At 46.5% G+C, this 16,279-nt stretch overlaps 2 protein-coding genes across 2 annotated transcripts; both read right to left on the bottom strand.

Moving 5' to 3' along the window:
• Positions 1-11,407: 11,407 nt before the first annotated feature.
• Positions 11,408-12,021, bottom strand: EI90DRAFT_3091399 (uncharacterized protein; the record flags this gene model as incomplete). Its single annotated transcript, XM_039062383.1, has 2 exons — positions 11,408-11,949; positions 11,971-12,021. The coding sequence occupies 2 exons, from the start codon at positions 12,019-12,021 to the stop codon at positions 11,410-11,412; spliced, it is 591 nt and encodes a 196-aa protein (XP_038908388.1).
• Positions 12,022-14,472: 2,451 nt separating this feature from the next.
• EI90DRAFT_3294413 (uncharacterized protein) lies at positions 14,473-15,935 on the bottom strand. Its single transcript, XM_039067428.1, has 5 exons — positions 15,546-15,935; positions 15,406-15,481; positions 14,784-15,349; positions 14,678-14,761; positions 14,473-14,617 (listed from the first exon to the last, which is right to left on the bottom strand). Exons 1-5 carry the CDS (start codon positions 15,594-15,596, stop codon positions 14,549-14,551), a joined length of 846 nt encoding a protein of 281 aa, XP_038908389.1. The 5' UTR covers positions 15,597-15,935; the 3' UTR covers positions 14,473-14,548.
• Positions 15,936-16,279: the final 344 nt, after the last annotated feature.

Below are 16,279 nucleotides of genomic sequence, written 5' to 3' on the forward strand. Positions count from 1 at the left end.
GAATTAGGACAATCGACCAAGATTTGACTATAAAAATAATCAGAGAACCTCCACGGAAACTACTTTCCCACGTCCGCACACATAGCAAGGATGGAAGTACCACGGAACAAAGATTCCTCAGGAACTAATGCAAAAGTCAAAGTCGTGTTTATAATAGGAAATGTAGATGTCACCCAAACGGAACCAATGAGAGTAATTATAGGGGAAACTACCCATAAACGACGGAGATATGACTAAAACTCCTGCAAAACGAGGACAATGTCTAAAAAGCAAGCGCGAAGATTAACTAGTAACGACCGAGACAAGCTTGATAGCCCATTAGAAAGGAAAGGATCTACTCTTAATCCTCCCAAATTTCCATAATAAAAGGATCATGCGTTAATGAGAAATCCAATAACGGGAATAGCGACATCAAAAGTCCGAGCTCAGGGACAAGACGATGATTGCGTAGGATCCATAATTAAAACATACAACGAAATTTACATGGAAATTATGAAAAATAGGAAACTATAGTTATGCAAATTCTCAGCCCAAACGGTCCAGCCGTTGTGAAGTTATACCCATGGCGGGAATATAGGAATCCGCATCATGTGTAATGACACGTGAGGGTGGCGATGCGCAGGGAACCGGCCGTCGGAACCGAGATCCGCACTTCGGCAGATCGCGAAGACCAATTTCCGTCCAAATAAGGAAGAGCCCGGTCAAAACAAAGCACGAAAGGTGCAAAACAACCTTAGATCATGAGGGAAAAATCTGAAATAAATCACAGAAGCCCATATGAAAGAAATAAACACCTGCGCATATCATAAATCCCGAACAACTAAACGAAAACGGCTCCCACATACGAACAACTATGGGAACGACGCACGTGATTACCGAATGTGTGCGCGAAACTTTGCTAACTCAACGAATACAGGGAAATAGGACACAACCTTAGTACCATTGGAAAGGTGGGAATAAATGGAAATTTATGATACCAAGAACGTGAGAAAACATCCAGAAATGAATGAGATACAAGGACATGAAGTTAGAAACCTGAAAACACGCGGGAAGACAGCTTCAAGAGGTCTAGAGCCCTAAATAAAATACATAAAAATATGATATCTTCGAGGACGACCTACTATAACAACGAACAATACATATGGAGGATTAGGATGTGATAATACAAAAGGGAATCAGGGAATATGAACGAAATTCACGAAAACTACTAAACTACGACGGACCATGGCGGGAATTTTAGGGAACGATGTTCTAATGAAGTAGAGAGCTATAACACATTCGTTTGAGTAATTCATGATTACTAGCAACTTTTTCTTTCAGTTTTAAACCTGAATAATTCACTCATTTATCATTTCAGTCTCATTTTAACTAAAATGTCACTAAATAAAATTGGAATAAATCAGCTGAAGGTCTCAGCACAGTCGCACGCATAGTAATGCGAGGTTTGAATTCAGTATGACCGAGTCATAGCGAACTTAATGGGAAATATGGGGAATTTGAAATAGGGAACTGCGGCAAATGCGGCGCAGACAAATTCTAATTAACCATTAAAATAGCTTAGGCGAGGAAGGACAATAAGGATTCCAGGCGCAGTCTGACCGCAGTAGACCGCAGTTCAGCGCAGCAAAGCGCAGTGGAACTATAGCGTGAAAATTTCACTTTTTATTCAGTTTGAGAAAAATACACTGTAAATAAATCCTGTAAATAGAAGGTAGAGCGTGAAAAAGGAAGGCGACCCAAGGAGTATAAAAGGGAGACCCTTTCTGCGACCTTTCGCCCCCCTCAGAGAAGTAAGAAAATAGAGTATTATTTTTCTCAAGCATTTCTGGTTGTCACTCCAGTGCGAAAAAGTGATATACAGTTAAGATTGCCACTGTAGTAAAAGGCAGCAATTAAGGAGAGAAATATTAAGTAGATATTTCAACAGGAGAGCTGGTTAACACTCCAGATTTCAAAGTGTAAACACAAAACAGTTATTTTGCTACTGTTAAAACAAGCAATAAAATAAAGACAAAAATAAAACGAACTCAAGGGACACTCCAGACACCATCTAAATTCATTAACTGAATAGAATCTTTGAAACTTCACCAAGTAGAAGATTAAATTCAAGTTTAAATCCAAATTAAACAACGCTACACAAAATTACACCTAGACAAATTAATAAATTTCAATAAAGAAACAGCTCCGCAGGGCTCGGTTTATCTGTAAGTCAATTCCCAGGAACTTTAAAACTAACCCATAAAAATAGAATTAGCCAAAACACTCGGATTGGTACTATATTTACAATAAACAACACTAGTACACTTCCCCATCCTAACTAAAGAACCAGGGAACAGCTTGGTGGTGGTCTCGTTTGAACCTCCCAACTGACCTTCCTTCGTTCTCTCCTTCACCGCTTACATATGTTACTGCGAGTCCAATCTCCACCCGGGTATCCAAAAACATCGTGAGTTGATGTCAAGTATGCAATTGCGCGCGGTCCAAGATTGCTTGCAGCTTCATTGGTTTCAAAGACTCGGCAGTAAACCTCTTCCATTAGAGTGACAAGCCGCAAATTAGAAAGGTTTGGATTGAATAATCTTCGCTTCACAAAGGGATTGAGAGTGACAGCAACAATGAAGAAAGAATGATCTATTTTTGCCCATTGAGTTTCAAGACTCCTAAGGACTGCATGGACAGTTGAAGTTGGTGCAATAGAGTGGGGAAGGAGATCTAGGGCAGTGTTTATATCCGTGTAATGTTTATACAGTCGTCCAAAGATCAAGGCAACCTGATCGGCACGCGTTGTTGAGGCCTGACATACATTCACAGCAATGGCTAAGGGGGTGATATCATCGGTAATCCTAAAGTGGAACTCTATATTAGACAAATTGTCAGAATCGCGCAAACACTTACTGTCGAATATCATTCCAAAAGTTTTCATTATTGATTGTATCAATGATCTGTTGTGCTTTGTTGATCATTTCCCGCCTTGTGCCCGCAGCCATCAGTATGTTATCACTCGATTTGATAATGATACTTTTGAGAGGTCTCTTTAAGTCCAATAATCGCTGGAGTGACATCACATGTGAAGACCACCGAGTAATACACCCACGGATGAGGGTCTTTGCTGTCCCAGTGAACTCCGGAAGAGTCTTCTGCTCGGAGTACAGAAGATGAAGCGCAAGAGAATGGTTATTAAACCAGTTCACAATCTCACTTGCTTGTGCCATGTGCAACTTGACACTATCAGACTGTTTGATGTAATCACCAAGCACCAACTGAACCTATTGAGGACTGTTAACACTCAAATAGTAGAAGAGGTAGGGACGGACTTGGTGTGCATAACAGTCAACTGTGATTAGCCGAGGGAAATTTTGTTTGAGCATTTTCCGTGCTGCGCGTGACTCTCCCGAAGCATCAGAGACCCAACCAATGAGTTTGAGCCCAAGTTTCTCTTCGATAAAAGTCTTCTCTTGAAGCATTAACTTGAAGAGGTTGTCAGCAGTCTTGCGCGAGCCGGATGTGTTATGGACATGTGTCATCCGAACCTGGGTATAGATATGAGTGAATTAACCCTTTACACAGTGAAGAGAGGATATACCATATGGTTTGCAGAAACCATGAATGCGATGAGATGATTCCGAGATGTGTCACGCCAGCCATCACATTGGCCAGTGGCATAGGCACTGCACATCATGTCAGTGAGGCAATTTTGAATAGACTCGAACTCCGCTGAGAGAAGAGGTCCTGAAACTTTGTTTCGTTGCGGTAGCTTGAATGCAGGGTTGAGCATGTGCACAAACTTCACCATTTCGGGGTCGTCAGGCAGTCGGAATGATATCCCAGCAGAGATTATAACGCGGAGAAACTGTCTTTCTAGATCCTCCTGTTGCTTCTTGGGGAGCGGGGGGATATCGGAAATTCCCTCAGACAAAGATGAATAGCTACCGCGCCGGCCAATTTGTAAAGGGGGTGTAAGATGTGTTGGAGATGGTAAATGCCCGGGGGAATGGGATGTAGGTGAATGAGGAGATATCAAGGGACTAGCGGCAGGTGAAATTTGGAGTAAAGGCAAGTTGAGGTGAAGTTGTCGGCCAGGGAGATGTTGATCAAGCCAAGTTTTCCCCATTGCACGCGCATCTGTGGTTGCATGCTCACAGGTTTCAATATGACGTGCAAGCCGTTCAACAGAGCCCTGTATCTCAGAGCAAAGAGGGATTGCTGTTAGAGTCTGATGTTAGCATTCATGCAAAGTGCATGGACAGATGGGGAGTTTACCTCTCATATGAAGTTGACTAAGTGAGTGACGAGGTGCTGAACCAGCTGTAAACTCACGGAAGTTCTCCTCCTCCAGTCTTGCCGTTTGGGCATTTATGCAAAAATTGCATTTGTGAATAGTGTGGCTTTTATTGTTTCCAATCTTCTCCTCAAGGTCGAGAAACCACTGACGCAAGGGGCTTTTGCGGCCCATCCCAGGTGTCAAGCAGGGTGAGAAAGAGAGATGAAACACTTAGGATTGTACCCTAGGTTTTTATTGCATGCTCCCGACGCGGTGAACTAGGGCTGGAAGCAAAAGACCGTCATGGTATGTGCATGGGAAGTTGTTCTTGATTCCGCAAAGATAGACAAATGCAGCATTTGGACATCGGAGTCTTATAAAAATTCATTACATGGAAAATGGGTGCTTGACATGCTTCAGCCAACGGATGCTGATCGGACCATGGGACCATGGGAAAAACATCGTCTACTGAATCAGACATTCGGATTTCGGACCATGTGACCATTTGGGACAATGTCCGTGCAACACTGATTGAGGTGGAATGAGTTCTGCATGGGACGACAACACACAGAAAATAGGGGCCGTCACGTACCTATATGCCCAGGATCACCGGAAGCCGAAGCCTTTACCTCCTCCAGACACTCCCGAGCCTCGGTCGATTTCTATGGGGTTGGTCTCAACCTTCGTTCACCACACGAGCGATCACTGCAATGGTGAGAATGCACTCTGACGGCATTGGGAATCTTGATTATGCAGGACATGCACTCAACGTGCAAGCGTTGACATGCAGTACAGGATAAGTGATTCGGGAGCTGGACGCATCTCTGGAAAAAGTTGTGAAGTTAGACAAGGAACGTTTGCGCCGGAGTTGGCCGAGTATGCAAGAATAGCGTGACGTCTGGGGAGTGGTGATAAAGCAGAATTATTTTGGCCAGTCAAGAATACGCCTTTCATCAGCAAAAAATTGTTATGCTCCTGAGTGCTCCGGAGTATCGAGAGCACTGGGAGAATCAGGAGGAGATTGGCCGGTCCAGGAACAGCCCATTTCCTCCGGAGTTGGCTAGGTACTCCAGGGCACTCCCAGGAGGGCCTGGAGCATTGCTTTGTGCACAAACATATCCAGTAAATACAATTTAAATGCTTCAAAGTGTATAGGGGTGAGAAGCTTCTGGGAGCTCCTGGAGCATTTGAAAATGAAAAGGAAAAAAAGAGGGAAGATCCCCCATGAATACCTCCTACCACAAGACTAACACAACAAGACACTGCTTAACATTTAGATCAAACACTATACTATATATCAAGGACACTGAGACTCACCAATACACAATCAAAATTTATGGCCTGATATATGATTAATCTGGCAACTTAATCACTTTCGGGCTGGCAGAATATGGGGGAGGGGGAAATGGGGGAGAATGAGGGGGGGAAATGAGGGGGAAATGAGGGGGAGAATGAGGGGAGAATGAGGGGGAGAATGAGGGGGAGAATGAGGGGGGGGAATGAGGGGGGAATGAGGGGGGGAATGAGGGGAGAATGAGGGGGGGATATAGAGGGAAATGAGGAAAATTTGAAAAATAGGGACTTCTAAAAAGTTGAAAAAAATAATTAGGGAAAAAATCAAAAAAATTCAGGAACTGTAGTGCCTTTGAAGTGCTTTCAGGATATATAATTATTTGCAAAATCGAGGAAGAAATGATGGAGAAAAATGGAAAATACTTTCGGAGACCCGAGAAATAATGAGAACTGAATTGATGGGAAAGTCTGAAAATTGAATAGGGAAGTGAGGGGAAGCCTTGTAGCATTGTTATTTTCTGCTGTTCTAATTTTTCCTGATTGTTCTTGGTCTCACTCCCAGCTGCTACTGGATACTCCTGGATACTCCTGGAAGCTCCTGGGAGGGTCCAGGAGCAGCTAATGGAAAATACTTTTGGAGACCCAAGAACTGAATTGATGGGAAAGTCTGAAAATTGAATAGGAAAGTGAGGGGAAGCCTTGTAGCATTGTTATTTTCTGCTGTTCTGATTTTTCCCGATTCTTCTTGGTCTCATTCCCAGCTGCTCCTCAATACTCCTGGAAGCTCCTGAAAGCTCCTGGGAGGGTCCAGGAGCAGCTGGGAGTGAGACCAAGAACAATCAGGAAAAATCAGAACAGCAGAAAATAACAATGCTTACAAGGCTTCCCCTCACTTTCCTATTCAATTTTCAGACTTTCCCATCAATTCAGTTCTCATTATTTCTTGGGTCTCCGAAAGTATTTTCCATTTTTCTCCATCATTTCTTCCTCAATTTTGCAAATAATTATATGTCCTGAAAGCACTTTAAAGGCACTATAGTTCCTGATTTTTTTTTTGATTTTTCCCGAAATTTTTTTTTTCAACTTTTTAGAGACCAAAATTTTCCTCCCACTGCTCCTGGCACATTACATACTCCTCACCACTCCCAGCTGCTCCTGAACCCCCTCCCAGGAGAACACTATTGGCTCCAGGAGTGCCCAATCTGCTGTTTTGTCTCCCACATGCTCCAGCCACTCTTGATGCTCCGGAGCATAACGGACTTTTGCTGATGTTAGCGTCTTCCATATCGAGCCCAATCTGGCGAAGCCGTCGTGTGTTGCTCCAAGTTGAGCATGAGCGAGGCTGAGTTAAGTAGGACTGTTGTCCCGGTGAAAGTGAAAGGAGAATTGTCCATGCGATGGATTATTGAAGAACTGTTGGAATACGAGTCACATGATGAAACTGAACCGGAATATCCGAGAATATTCTACGGGTTACTAGGCGCCTGCATAAGCGCTGGGCATAGAAGAGCCTGGAATATTGTTGGGAAGTATAAATATGGGCGCTGGAGCGCCGTGTGTATTTTAGTTATATTTCTTTCTATATTACATCTTGGTTGCGAGTGAACCGCTGAAGCGGGTTGCCATATTTGGAACGCCGCGTTTACAACAAGAACCTTGAAGAACACACCTTTCCTTTCAGTCGACAGACAAAACAGCGCGAAGGCATGGAGTCGAGGTGGTTCGGGGGGCTTGGGGAAGTAAGGGATCCATCCTCCAAGGTTTTCTACTGATCCCAGCCCGGAGCACAATTCAAAACCACCGCATGTATGACCTATTTTCTGTCTTTCATCTGCCTCCATGTCATACATTTCATGCTCAATTCATTCTGACCAGTCATGTACTTCAATTCACAACCCGTAGATAGGGATATGAACTATATTCAATGTCAACAGCCGCCTTTATTCTACGCCACAAATTTCAACGGACTTTTCCTACAAGTAAGAAACCATACCTTGGTTCAGAGCAGTGCGTGAACTGACTGCTAGCAGCAACTTGCCGACCCCATCTGGGTCCTAAATGTCGCGCACTGGAAGGGCTGTAGCCTAGCCTGTCACATGGAGCATCGGCAGCTTGAGCGGCTCTTCAGGTGCAGTGAATCAGCACGACAACCCCAGCCCTCCAGCCTGTTGACTGAAACGACCAGTATGTCGGTGTCATGCTCACCTTAAGCCGTTGCAAAAGTGTTACTATTAGCCAGGCAAACAAACCTGCCCGCTCACAGTTCCGTACATTCACATAGATACAGGCGAGAACTATCCTTTACGGAGCTCCGCTCCCTAGGATTTCAGTCTTTGGTCCCTGCTGCTTCTCCCTCTCCAAATGGCCTATCTATGATAATGCCGCCTCACAACCCCAGGCTCAACCCACGCGTATGATATGCTCCCTGCTTTGGAACGCTTGGAGAGCTGTCATGGAAATGTTGTCTCGCATAGACAGCTCATATGCGAATCCATGGCAGTTTAGGCTGCTTACACTTGGACACTCCTTCCTATACCAGAGCGGAAATCATACTCGAGTGAAATGTGCTACTAGGCAAAGCAGAGCAATAGCGAGTGCTTTCATACACTTTCGACATCAGCTCCCGTATCCACCACAGTTGACCGATTGCCAGCTGGATTTTAGAATACTAGATATCCTAGACCAGTCCCAAAGCTATCTACTATTCTACTATAGGGGCTGGGGTCCTAAGGCCATTTCTTACGTTGGATAATTAGAATTCACGAGTGTTGGGGACTGGTGCACAGGGTTGGACACTGACCCCCCACGCGAGCGCTCGCATTATTTAGCACCTGGGATGAATAGAGCTGTGCTTGAGCCGTATCAATTGTGCACATAGATATGGATATGGAAGTGTAATACAGTGCGGCCGGCTATGCCAGAAGGCCGCTAATTGACGGGCGCTTGCCTGTGCATGCAAGTCTCGAAATGTCTGAACGACAAGCGATATAGCAATATAAATCGGACAACTCCCCTACAATACAGCTAAGGCCGAGATAACATATAGATTCTGTATGGGTAACAAGGAAAGAGCAGCCTGAGCGCTGCGCGCACGCGCGCGCGCGGATGAATACATTATTCAGCAGGCCCAACTGATAAGACGCCCATAGAGCATCCACCTGTAGCTCAGAATATTCACCATGTACGATGTTGCGAGACTTGCATAGATTCCGTGATCATGTAGGCGCGCATGGGCGACTGGGGTGAGTTGATCAGGTGAGATTACTTCTCAGGCGTAAAGCTCAAAGGCTGGGCAATCTGAATGCCGCGCATCATTGCCTAATCTATCTCGCACGATAATGTAATTCTGCTGAACAGCCTTACAATAAGTCCCCCTGACATATATGGCACCCCTGTGCTAGCCTACGACTAAACTGGGTGGACTGCATGCACATCCAAGCCAAGTTGCGACAGAGAATTCTTCGTGGGTAGTTGAAAATCTAGCGTCAGCAGGACAAGCCAACCTTGTACCCCCAACATCCTGTTAGTCATTCCACTCCTAGTGCACTTCTATTTTGCACATCTCATGCACTCACAGCGCGCATCGAATTATATGGGCCAAGATCCTTTATTAATTCCACTACCTCCAGTACTGAACGTGCATTCAATATCGTCGACATCACTTGCAAGGATGCTTTTTGTTAAAACTGCAGTATTTCGTCTACTCGTTAGAAGTTATTTATAGAGAATGGGAGGCACGCTTTGAAGGGGTAGAAGTGGAGGAACTGGTGACGCATAGAACAAAGGAACAAGGGGTATATAAGTTGGGTGGCGGGCGCCTTCAACGGATGCGCTCCTTCAACGCTTGGGGCTCATGGTGCGCTGCGGACCTGGACACGATGTTGGACCGCGTTCGATTCGTTGACGGTGCTGAGCCAAGGTTTCCGGACAGTGTTCTTACACAGAGACATGTCGCAAGGGGAGAGGGGCGCGCGAGCTGGCGTTGTTGGACATGCCTGAGCAATCCGGAGTACGTTGAGTTGACCCTGAAGTCTGGGGATCTCAACCAGGCTGACTTGCTTGGACCTAGATCAAGCAGACCTGAGTCAGCGACTACGTCTGAGCCTGAGCCTGAGCCTGGGCCTGAGTATGCCTGTCGTATCATCTCTAAATGTGTCCTCCGTATGAATCGCCCAGCGGCTTCACGTGAGCATCCTGAACACCATTAAATATGTTCATAGTTTTGTTCCCATTTACCAGGATCTGACCAACCACTTCCCACCGACCTAGGGGGCCTTGCGGAGCACGCCGGGTGTATCGAGTTCTACATCGTTAGCTTGGGAATATCCTCACCTGCGAGGCACTTCCAACGGAAGATCTCCTTGGGCTTAAGGGAATATGGTCTTATCGGCCTATTGGCGGTGAGCGGGATCCGGGGGTCTGCATTGCATCAGCAGCTGAGCAGCTTGGGGCCGGCGAGGGGGGGGGGGGCTGGGTTCTGGTTTACTTTGCAAGTACTAGCAAAGCTCTTAGTAGCGCACTCGCGAAAAGTCCTGGTTCTCCAATTGCGCCAACGTGTGCAGGTTAGGGGTTATCTGATGGACTGCAAGATGAGTAATAGTTTACCAACAAGCGGAGCCTGGGATGTCTTCTAGAGATGGAATCTTTTGTTACTTGAGACACGCGAGTAGTGACACCCACGGTCAAAACACAGGCTAATGCGGGGCCAAAGATATTGCTCACTTGGCTCGATTTGGTCATTATGGACGACGGAAAAAGCCGAACAAGAATCGGAAGCATAGAAGCACGAGGCAATACAGTCATTCACGTGCCAATGGTTCACACCCCTCAATGGTTCATTTGCATGTAACATCCTTATTTCACCCCGGGATTTTTTTATTTTGTGCACACTTGTATGTTATAACTATGGCTATGACTACGCAAAAATTTGACCAAATCGGACATAAAATGAAGGAGTAATAGCAGTTGTTCAACGAGTTAATGGTGCACACAAAAGTTATGCATCTTGCACTCTCCAGGAACATGGCTATGACACCGCAGTGTGTCCTACAGCTTGGTGTGTTACCAAGGAACAGAAGGCCACTGGCGCATGTGCCCATGTTTGTTTGTTGTGGTGAACGAGCACTTGTCAGACTGAGGTATACTTACATCCGAGTTTCCAAATTCAGTATCTCAAATTTATTCCTTTCTGTGCCTGCTGCTTTCACCAGTATCACTAATCACTCCCTTAGAATTCACAAGCAAAAAGCAGCTCAAGTAGTAGAGCAAATATTCTGCAAACCCTTGCTTCATGCCATATTACTGAATTATCGGTTCGGCGTGTGAACTAATTGTCACACCATGTCACACTGAACCATTGAGCCGGGAAAGCACCATTTCCTTGTCTGCTTTTATTCTCGTTCATTTTTCATCCATTCCTTTATATTTCTCGGTAATATGTACATACCCAGCCTGGCTACTATCCGTCGTAAAATTTTTGTATTTGGTTTTGATCCAATGTCATAGTCTCAAAATTACAAAATGTGAACCATTGGCCCGTGAATGACTGTATGTTTAATCGGTTAACTACTTGGATCATATTCGGTGCGTATCAGGACTCAAGAACAACCGCCTTTGGAGATCAGGGACAGTGCAATGCTAGCCAATAGGTAGGCAGGTGACGCCAATAGGTCCCTCGACCAAGTAATGAATCGGATGACTAACACAAGCACGAAAGCCAAAAGATTAGATTGGACGTAGCGTAGAATATCCAAACACTGAAGCCATTAACTTTGATAACACAGGATAGAATCGGCTGGCTTACAGCAATAATTCATCGTCACTAGATCATGCAGAAAATAGAAAGACACTTACGCTCAAACCACCAAATGGAACTCCGATGCGAGATTGCCACCATCGGAGATGCAGGCTCCCCGAGGGATGAGGCAATATCCCATATCCCAAGCCAGATCTCTAAGCAAACTCACAGCACCTCCGTCCCAATTTGTACCATTTCCCGAGGTTCTATCGCGAGTTTCATGCGAAGCGACATTGAAGTGTGGATAGAGGGCAATAGGTCCCACATCTCCATAGTCAACGGCGCTATGTGAGCTGTCTGGCACCGGAGGATTCCAATTCTCGCTGTAGGATACCACTTCATGGTCGGGAGCCGCTGAATGGAAGGCGGGCGCTAAGTTATGGAAAATGGTCCTGCCAATGGAGAAGCTTGTCCCAGAAGCGGGAATATGGGCGGGATATGGGGTGCCGACATGCAGCAGGGGTGCTTCTTCAACAGTTCTGACAGATCCAGATGATCCCAGCATAGAGGGTGGGGCCGCAGGAGGCGCCTCATTAATAACTGGCAAGCCTCCGAGATTGTTTGTTGGCGGAACTTCACGATTGGAGATGCTCTTTTGCTACTCGATGCCCTCGCAAACCGAAGCGCGACCAATTTGTAGAACCCTCACTTTGATTGAGGAGCTACTCATAGCTAGATGACGTGTGAAAAGTTGGATCATTCACGAATCAGCTTCCCGTACCACTGGCGCGATCTATACCTCGGTCAATCCTACTTCTCAACACGCTCTAAAAGGTCATGGGCTTCATCGTGGGCCGCATGACTCCGGGATAAAACCCGGCTCACCCAGGAGGGTCCCGAAAAATGCCTTCTTCGGATTGGGCACTCACACGCAGGGTGAGAGATCCAAAGAAGAGGCGACTGCGTTGTCCTTATAGCCGCCACAGTCAGTCTTTCCCCTACTCTGAACTCGCAGTGGCCTGACAGTGTGACTGTTCATTAGAGGAATTATGGTCAGGGTTCGCTATTCGTATCTGTGATCGACCAAACGCGAACAGGGATTGGATGCGTTCATGGTGGTGTGTACAATCAACTCTCAAACTGTGAATGTTTCCGAATGACTCGGAGTTCTATTTCCACTCCCGTCCCGCAGTATTCCTCTAATATGACCGCCCCACTGTGTTGGATCTAAGGCCGTCTTTGCATCACTACCCAATGAAATCTGTGTACATGTTGGGGTCCACCCGTGCTCCTTCACTAACTGTGCCTTTGGTATGCTGTGCGATATCGGACGGCACACAACGGATAACGATTTACGCTGCTCTGAAGAGTGCTTATGGGTGGGCTTTGGCCCGCACTACACAGGCCTTCTACCAGTCAACCAAGATCTCATCGAGAGGTGATAGCTGGATACTTAGTATGCGAAATTCAAGTGCTTTCATTCTGCCGTGTTTTCACGGTTGATTTGTGGGAGCAGCAGAGCAGCGGGCACTTGGCGTCCACCGGTTAAGTCTGTGATGCGACCCAGCCTCAGTACAACCACTAGTACTGTACATATTACCACTACTTTTGAGCAGCAGCGGCATTCTGCGGGCTTCTAAGCTGGAACTCGCCCTCCATTTGAGGCATTGCTGCATCCACGGGGCTCATCGGAATACAGCCAGTCGTATATATCGAAGTGCTGTCTTGTGTTTCGTCCATGCATAACCATCCCACACCTCGTACGACTTCACCCCAGTACCTTGAAATTTGAACGCATCAAGAGTTGTTTGTTTGCAATCTACCACCCGTAAACCGACATGGGACTCAAGGTGTAATGGACCCATCCCGAAATTGCAACAGCGCCGCTCAGCACGGTGAACGAAGTCACTACGGACAGGTATAAATTGATGGCGGCCTAATGATGTCTCGGGTAATTGTACTACCCAACGTCGATGATCTACTATCGACAGTCTAATCAAGCCCTGAAGCGCAAGCGCAGACAACGCCATCCCATATAACAAATGATAGAATAGATCCAAACTGTTAAATCAGAGATCTTCCGTGCCTATATCTAGGATGCGTCCGCGCTTGATCAAGTGAGCTGAGATCAGAAAAAAAAATCATCATCGGCAGCAAGGGCCATTTATCGGGGTTGGATAAAAAGCTCGGAAGGTGATGGTCACTACACATTGTTATCAGTACGTGAGGGAGAGCAGCGCCGCAGGATAGGAGCGACGAAATAGTTGGGGACCAAGACTGCAGCTCGGAATTCAGTATCGCATGGCATTTGAACTAGGTGATCATCGCGACCAGTCAGCGCTGGCCCGTCAACTCCATGCGCGCCTTTCGAGTTGGCCAGGAAGCTAATGTTACGAGTGGTTTCTATATCACGAACATGCTCATGCGATCATGAGCGTGGCGCCCGCTCGCGCGACCGCTTGAATATACCATTCGGGTATAGTTTCTATAAGGAGAATTTGCAGGCCATGTATCTACATGCTGCCCCACAGAACTGTGACATGTGGCAAGAGACACCAGGCATTCCATGGTGGGCGCGCACAGAAGGCCGTGCCAGTGAGAGCTGCCGATGAAGATTGCGTGATATATCACGTCGCTAGAGTGGACAGGCAGTGTTAGTCTAGTGGCAGAGGAAAGTCAGCAACTGGAGGAGCTATCAGGCGCCGGTGCCCGTAGATGTGACATGCGCGATGCGCGAAGCTGCCTAAATTGGTAAGGTCCGAGCCCGGTCAAAGTGCACTGTCATAGTAATTGGTGGGACCGGTGAGACGCCATTGGAAGTGGGCGTCGGTGGCATGAGCTTGGAGAGGCTGATATATTAGTAGGTGTACGTCCAGTTCAGTCGTCTGACGTTTACTCATGATCAGGGATCGAGAGAAGCTAAGGCAATACGACAGTGCAGGTTGGTTCAGCGGTAAGATTTGGAAAAAAAACGGTAGGTCGGACAGTGTGAGTGCAAGAGTGTATTGCAGCTTGGTTTTGAAAACTCTGATGGAATGCGCCGTCTACGTTTCGAATCACTTTCAACGCATGCGAGGATGAGGGAATGACATGAACGCGCAGAATGCAGAGCTGCATCGTAGGAAAAGTGCTCTGGGGAAATGAAGTGTGTTGACTACCTTAAGAGCAAGCAGTCAGTCGGATATATTAGCAAACATGCAGGCACAGGGGTTGAAAACAAGTACATTCATCGCGAGTCTGTAAAAGCACTCGAAGATTCAAGGTAGCACATAATTTACAAATTTCCAAACCATTGATGATGTTTCAAGAAAGGGTACAGAGAATCGCTACCCACATGAATAATTCATGTCATCATTGAGTCGTGCAGGGAAACACAAGGCACTTACCCTCAAACGAATTCCCCTATACAAGAGCACCACCATCGGGAATGGCCGCTCCGCGAGGGATGAGGCAGTATCCCATACTCCAAGCTAGACTTCTAAGGCAACTCACAGCATCCTCGTTCCAACTCGCAGCATTTCCCAGAGTCTCACCACGAGTTTTGTGAGGGGAGGCATCTGATTGTGAATGGAACGCAGTAGATGGTCCCGCAAGCTCATAGTTAGCAGCAATGTCTGGCATCAGAAAATCCCAATTTTCGCCGCAGGATGCCCTCTCTTGCACGGGAACCAGGAGGGAAGCGGGGCAATGGGGAATAAACTCACCAGTGGAAGAGCTAGCTGCAGGATAGGAGACTGAACCAAAATCCAAGACGGACGATTGGTCGATGTTCCCGACGTATTCGTATAATCCCAAGGTAGAAGGTGGGTAGAAGGCTGCAGGAGCATTGGTAAGTGGCACATTTCCGAGTTCGTTTGCCAGTGGAACTATGATGGGGGATCCCTCGATGGCTGAAATAGTCTCCACTTGGTTTACCCATCCATGGGTTGTGGTTGGCAACGTCGGCGAAATGATAGCAGATGGTGGGGGAATTCTCACGTCAGCCACAGGCTGACCTGTTGTATCTCCAAGGCTTGATTGCAGATATGAAAGGAACTCTCGCGTTCTGGGGAGCAGCGCTATTGAACAGAGTGAAATGGAGAAGGGATGACAACATTCAGAAAGAGGGACGTACCTATCTCAACACATGTGGGGTCGCCTGAAGTCAAGGCCCTGACCTCCTCCAGACACTCCCGAGCTCTGGTCGATTTCTACAAAGTTATTCTCAGTGCTTCGCCTATCATACGGACCTTCACTACAATGACGAACGCGTACTTTGACCGCATTTGAAATCTTTATCGGGCAGGGGATGCATTCAACATGCATGCAGTGGCATGCGTCACAAGGCTGGCAATCTAAGGGCTGGACACATCCCTACAAAGTTGTGAAAATGATGTTGAGTAAGAAACTCGTTTGCACTATCGGATATGATGGAGGCTATAGGGCGTGTGTCGTATATATAACAAGACCGAGGCGCGATGCATCCTGACTTGGTCTTATGACACACGGAGTTGGTCTTCCCCATGCCGCGACAGCAGTGTAGAACATTAGCCATGCAAGAATGCGCCTTTAGCGCCTTTGATGCCGAACGTTCTCAATCGAGTAATGCCATGGCTGCAGAGCGAGCAAACACTGAAGCAGAATGAGGAAGGATACTTGTCCGGGTAAAGATGTACTGATAAACATATTGAAAGAGACACACCTTTCCTTTCAGTCGACAGACAAAACAACGCGAAGGCATGGAATCGAAGTGATTGAACAATACAGGGGAAGCGCAAGGCTGAAAGGATCCATCCTTCAAGACTAGGCCTATATATCTTCCAAGGGGATGAAGGCCAACTTGTTGAGAAATTAAAAATTATCGGTCTCGAAACTCGTGAGAACAAGTGAAACTGAATTAGGTCTGAACTGAATTCTGGTGATGTTCACGTGGGGGAAGTCAACGCAAAACGATCAGGGTGATCATTATTTTTTTTTCCCCTATCTTTCCGAACCCAGACTCAGGCTCA

This window comes from Cantharellus anzutake, assembly GCF_015039405.1.
Source record: "Cantharellus anzutake strain C23 chromosome Unknown EI90scaffold_161, whole genome shotgun sequence".
Classification (NCBI taxonomy): Eukaryota; Fungi; Basidiomycota; class Agaricomycetes; order Cantharellales; family Hydnaceae; genus Cantharellus; species Cantharellus anzutake.

What these genes read in the sequence shown, in the direction of transcription:
- EI90DRAFT_3294413 (XM_039067428.1), bottom strand. Translation starts at nt 15,596, where the DNA reads ATGCATGTTGAATGCATCCCCTGCCCGATAAAGATTTCAAATGCGGTC. An exon ending in AGATTTCAAATGCGGTCAAA is followed by an intron (nt 15,482 to 15,545) that starts GTACGCGTTCGT and finishes ATAACTTTGTAG; the next exon opens with AAATCGACCAGAGCTCGGGA. An exon ending in CCCCACATGTGTTGAGATAG is followed by an intron (nt 15,350 to 15,405) that starts GTACGTCCCTCT and finishes TCTGTTCAATAG; the next exon opens with CGCTGCTCCCCAGAACGCGA.